At 43.5% G+C, this 5,553-nt stretch overlaps 1 protein-coding gene across 1 annotated transcript in view; it reads left to right on the forward strand.

Moving 5' to 3' along the window:
* LOC118836265 (zinc finger protein 2 homolog) overlaps positions 1-5,553 on the forward strand; it is a 34,442-nt gene that overhangs the window by 248 nt on the left and 28,641 nt on the right. The window contains exon 2 of the mRNA XM_036743597.1: positions 3-142. Within this exon, the coding sequence (XP_036599492.1) occupies positions 3-142 (140 nt within the window). The remainder of the gene's footprint in view (positions 1-2; positions 143-5,553) is intronic.

Genomic DNA, 5,553 nt, shown 5'->3' on the forward strand with positions numbered 1-5,553 from the left:
AGACCCCCTACAGCTGGGTTCTAGGAAAGGGGCGGGGCTGCTTCCGAGCGGATGACGTCACCCAGCCGGGATCCCTCTCTTCCCGGGTGCACGAGCACGCCACCCACCCTCCCCTTCCTCGTCTCCAGGTGGCTCTGCGCATGTATTGAGCAAGTATTGAGCACCTGCTGGGAGCGCATTGCAGTGCTTTCACTGGAGCCAAGAAGGGAAAAAGAAATTCGATGGGCTCCGCAGTCCGGGGGCTCCTAGTCTAATAGGGACTAAAAGGGTCCCACGAAATGCGATTTCAAATTTCTGGCCAAGTCATGGCTTCAGTTTCCCCCCACTGTCAAATAAGGGGGTTTCCCGCGAGGGTCTCCAGAGCCCCCGTCAGTTTTCAGACAGTAATTATGGGGCTTTTCTCCAGTATCATTTCTCTGATGCCAGAGGTGAAATACTTCTGACATTCCTTATATTCAAAGGCTTTCTCTCTCTATTATGGATTTTTTCTTAGGTAACACGGGAGGGAAAGTAGATGGCTATCCCCCTACATTCCTTCCCCTGGTATGATTTCTCTCCAGTTTGAGCTCTCCGATGTCGAGTGAGGGCTGAGCTGGAGGTGAAACCTTGTCCACAATCCTGACATTCATAGAGTTTCTGTCCATTATAAATTTTTTCCACGTGGAATAAGAAAGGAATACTGAGTGAAGGCCTTACCACATTCTTGGATTTATATAGTTTCCCTCTAGTATGAATACTTGGAATTCCAATAAGGTGTGTATGCCTACTGAAGCTTTTCCAAATTCCTCATAACCCTCACAAGGTTTCTCTCCCATCCATAGTATTTTCTGTTGGGTAAGGGCTATGTGGGAACTGGAGAGATTCCCATATTTATTATTATTTGATGCTTTTATTTGCCTGAAGATGCTTTCAATGAAACTTCTCCCAAGGGAATGGCTTCCCTGCCCAAAGGGGGCTTCCTTATAGATGATGGTCAATTGTTTGGAATCTTTCCTTGGAAAGCAATTTCCTTGGATTCTCCTCTGTGAACTTTTCAATATGTTTCTATAACTTCATCTCTTGGACAAGATATGTCCTAAATGTGTGCCTTTGGGGCACAACCCCATGGAGTCTCTCCATTAATGTCTCAGGTAATTTTCTTCCTTCTTGCTCTGGAGGTGAATCATGTTTCTCAAATCTAGTAGTATCCCAGGCTGAAAGAAAGGGAGAGAGAAAATCACTTGAATACAGTTATTTGGGAATTTCAAGGGTTGTGCTAACCCTTGTTAGGATTGTGGATTTCCTCTAGTCCATAGAGAATTGATAGCCAAGCATTGTAATTTGGTTTTAGGCTTCACTGTAAGAGGGAGAGTGTTTAGGACCAAGCCCCTTTATACAATGTTCAACCTTAGCTTTTTATTGAAACAACAGACACTATATTTTGATTTGCCATTTTGGAGGCGGAGCCAAGATGGCGGCTGGTAAGCAGGGAATAGTCTGAGCTCCGTACTGAGACCCTCCAAAAACTTATAAAAAATGTCTCTGAACCAATTCTAGAATGGCAGAACCCACAAAACAGCAGAGGGAAGCAGGGCCCCAGCCCAGGACAGCCTGGGTGGTCTCTGGGTGAGGTCTATCCCACACGGAGCTCGGAGCTGGGAGTTGGGAGCTGGGAACGGAGTGGAGCAGAGCCCAGCCTGAGCGGCATGGACCATCCAGACCAGAAGCCGGGCGGAGGGGGCCCTGGCGCCCTGATTCAGTGAGCTGCGGCAGTTACGAGACTTCTCAACCCACAAACACCAAAGACTGCGGAGAAGGTTAGTGGGAAAAGCTGCGGGAGTGGAAGGAGTTTGCGGTTCGGTTCAGCTTCCAGCCCTGGGGGCAGCGGAGGTGGGGCAGCTACAGCTGTTGTTACTTCCGGCTCCAGGCCCACCTGGTGGGAGGAATTAAGTGGCAGATCAGAGCAGGGGTGCACAGCGTGCCAAAGATCTAAGCCCAGTTCGGGTTGGGGGTCCTTGGGGAAGGAGCAGTGCTGGTGCGGCAGAGCTGGCACCTCCCCCCCAAACGTGGAACATAGAACTCTGTAATCTACAAGCAGTCATACCCCACTGAAAAACTCAAGGGTCAAGTTAGTTGGTTGGGAATATTGCCAGGCAGCGAAAACGTGCCCAGATTCAGTCTCAGACTTTGGATTCTTTCTTTGGTGACAAAGAAGACCAAAACATACAGACAGAAGAAATTACTGAAGTCAAAGAGCCTACAACAGAAACCTCCAAGAAAAACAGGAACTGGTCCCAGGCCATGGAAGAGCTCAAAAAGGAGTTGGAAAAGCAAGTTAGAGAAGTAGAGGAAAAATTGGGAAGAGAAATGAGAAGGATGCGAGAAAACCATGAAAAACAAGTCAAGGACTTGCTAAAGGAGACCCAAAAAAATACTGAAAAATACACTGAAGAAAACAACACCTTAAAAAACAGACTAACTCAAATGGCAAAAGAGCTCCAAAAAGCCAATGAGGAGGAGAATGCCTTGAAAGGCAGAATTAGCCAAATGGAAAAGGAGGTCCAAAAGACCACTGAAGAAAATACTACTTTAAAAATGAGATTGGAGCAAGTGGAAGCTAGTGACTTTATGAGATATCAGGATATTATAAAACAGAACCAAAGGAATGAAAAAATGGAAGACAATGTGAAATATCTCCTTGGAAAAACCACTGACCTGAAAATAGATCCAGGAGAGACAATTTGATTTGCCATTTTAGTGAGAGCTTTGCGGTACTTGGGCTTCGTTTACTAATGTATTTATGTAAATTTTTATGCTTGTAGGCAGGCTGCATAAATTGAACTGTGGGCTGCATTTTGGACAGCCCTGCTTTAGAGGATGAATAGAAAAGGGGGCCAGGAGGAGGGATGAGAAGGAATGAGTGGCAGAGCCAACTAAGAAAGGGAAACAAGTAGATTGCAGAGATTCCACTTAGAAGGATGGGATGAGAATACATTGCTGAGGGCAGGAATCCTGTCATGCACACACACACACACACACACACACACACACACACACACGGAATCACAGAATGATAATATAATCTTTGGCCACTAGGACTTGAGAGGCATCGTAGACATCATCTTCACAGATGATGCTAGAAAGGTTCTTAGAAGCCATTGAGTACAACCCCTTCCTTTTATACACCAGGAGAGTGAGGGCCAGAGCAGGATATGATTTGGGTCATGCTATACTTTAAAAGCAGTGGTAGATCAGAGACTAACATCATTGAATTATCTGAACTAGAGGAGATCTTAGTGCTTATTTAGTCAGATACTTTTGACAAATGGGAAAATGGAGTAGTAATCGCTAATTTTCACATATCATAATTCACATAATAATCACATTTTTACATATGATAAGTAAACAGTTTGACCTTAATCATTGCCTCATAGTCTTTAATGATTTCCTTATATTTATTCTGGATCTTTTATATCAAATTTTCTATCCAGTTCTGGTCTTTTTGTTACAAATATATGAAAGTCAGTTCATCAAATATCCATTTTTTTTTCATTCAGGGTTATACCCAACTTCGCTGGATAAGTTATTCTTGGATGCAATCTAGCTTCTTTGCTCTTTGAAATATAATGTTCCAAGAAATAGAAAGAATCCACTGATCACCACCTGAAAGAGATCCTAGGAAGAAAATGTAGAGGAATGTCATAGCCAAATTGCAAAATTCCAAAAATTAAAGAGAAAACATTGCAAGCAACAAGAAAAAAAAAACCCCTAATTTAAATAATGCAGAAAACAATCAGGATTTCACAGGATCTAAGCTGCCTTTTTTCTGCAGTAAAATGAAGATGCAGTAGGAAGCTCAAAGGGAGGTAGAATGTAGAGGACCCAGTCTGAAGAATACTCCAGAAGTATTGGGGGGGTGGTGCAGGGGGGTGGGCCCCCGAGTTAATTGGGGCTGAGAGCAAAGTAATTAATTTTTACCCACTCCCTCCTAAGATGAGTGGGTTGGGAACTTTTCATGTTTCCAGGGAGCTACTCTGAGGCTTTGTTATTGTTCAGTTGTTTCAGTCACATCCGACTGTTCGTGACCCTATTTGGGGTTTTCTTAGCAGAGATGCTGGAGGGGTTTGCCATCTCTTTCTCCAACTCATTTTATGGATGAGGAAACAGATGTAAACAGGGTTAAGTGACTTGCGCAAAGTCATGTAGCTAGTAAGTCCCTGAAGCCTGATTTGAACTTAGGAAGATGAGTCTTCCTGACTCCAGACCCAGAGCTCTACCCACTTATGCCGCTTAGCTGCCCTGAGACTTTAGGGAGATATTTTGAGCTGCAGACACTGAGTGGACTAGGTGTACTCCCAGCATAGCAAAGATGCTGGTTCCCAATTGTGCAAGGCAGAGATGTTTCTCCTCTGAACAGAGACTGGAAATGTCTTGGGTTTGGGCTTTGCAGTATTTAGTCAACTCCCTCCATTATTACACTGATTCTTGACTCATCCTGCACATCAAGCCAAGACTTGGACCTTCTGCCACACCCCAGCCCTCAACCACAGCCCTTAGGAGACAAGAAGATAAAGACACCCGTCCCAATGGGCAGATAGATTCTCAGTCCCAGGAGAAAATGGTCCTTACCTAGGGAGACCAGGTTCTTATAATTCTCCAGCATCACAGCCCTGTACAGGTCCCTCAGAGCAGGTTTGAACTGTTTCCACTCAGCCTGGGAGAAGTCCACAGACACATCTTCAAAAGTCACCAATCCCTGAAACATCAGGCACATTCCTGATAACTTGGGAACCATTCATTAATGGGAGCCACAGAGCAGACAAAGTTGGTAGGATGGAGACAGAACAGTCATCTTACCAAGAAGGACTTCTGAGTTATCAAGGTCAAACAGCCATTGAGAACATATGGACAAGGGGGCCGCACTTTAGATCTGCATGTCAAGAGCTTTATTTTGCTGAGTAAGCTCAACCTTACTATTCATCTCCCAAAATTTGCCCCAGGGAAATAAATGCTCTATTGAAACCTCCAAAGTATATAATTAACATAGACAAGATGTAGCTCATAACAAAGCAAGACTAACAACAATAAATACTCAGTTCCAAATATTGATTTCACATTGGCTGTGCTTATATTCTAAATTTTAATAACTATGATAATAATAATAATAGAATTTATATAACACTTAAAGTTTACAACAGAGTTTACAAATGTTATTTTATTCAAATTAGCTCTATTTCACATGTCAATCACTTGCTGTTACTGTCCATACAATTTACGCACAATAATAGCTGGTCCCCATTTATATAGTAACTTAAGATTTATGGAGTCCTTTCTGTATCTTCATAAAGCTCCTTTATGCATATCCTCTGATCCTGATAACAATCCTGGGAGTTGGTGGTGGTGGTGGGGTCAGCATAGGGAAGGGAATAACTATTTATAAAGTACCTACTATGTGCCAGGCAGTGCTAAGCATATATTTCAACAATCCGGCTAGCAGCTTCTGTGGGGGTGTAAGATCCACCAACAACCAGAAAGCTGCCAACATGCTGTAAAAGCACAGTTTCTTTTGATCTG

Source organism: Trichosurus vulpecula, chromosome 2 (genome assembly GCF_011100635.1).
Source record: "Trichosurus vulpecula isolate mTriVul1 chromosome 2, mTriVul1.pri, whole genome shotgun sequence".
Taxonomy (NCBI): domain Eukaryota; kingdom Metazoa; phylum Chordata; class Mammalia; order Diprotodontia; family Phalangeridae; genus Trichosurus; species Trichosurus vulpecula.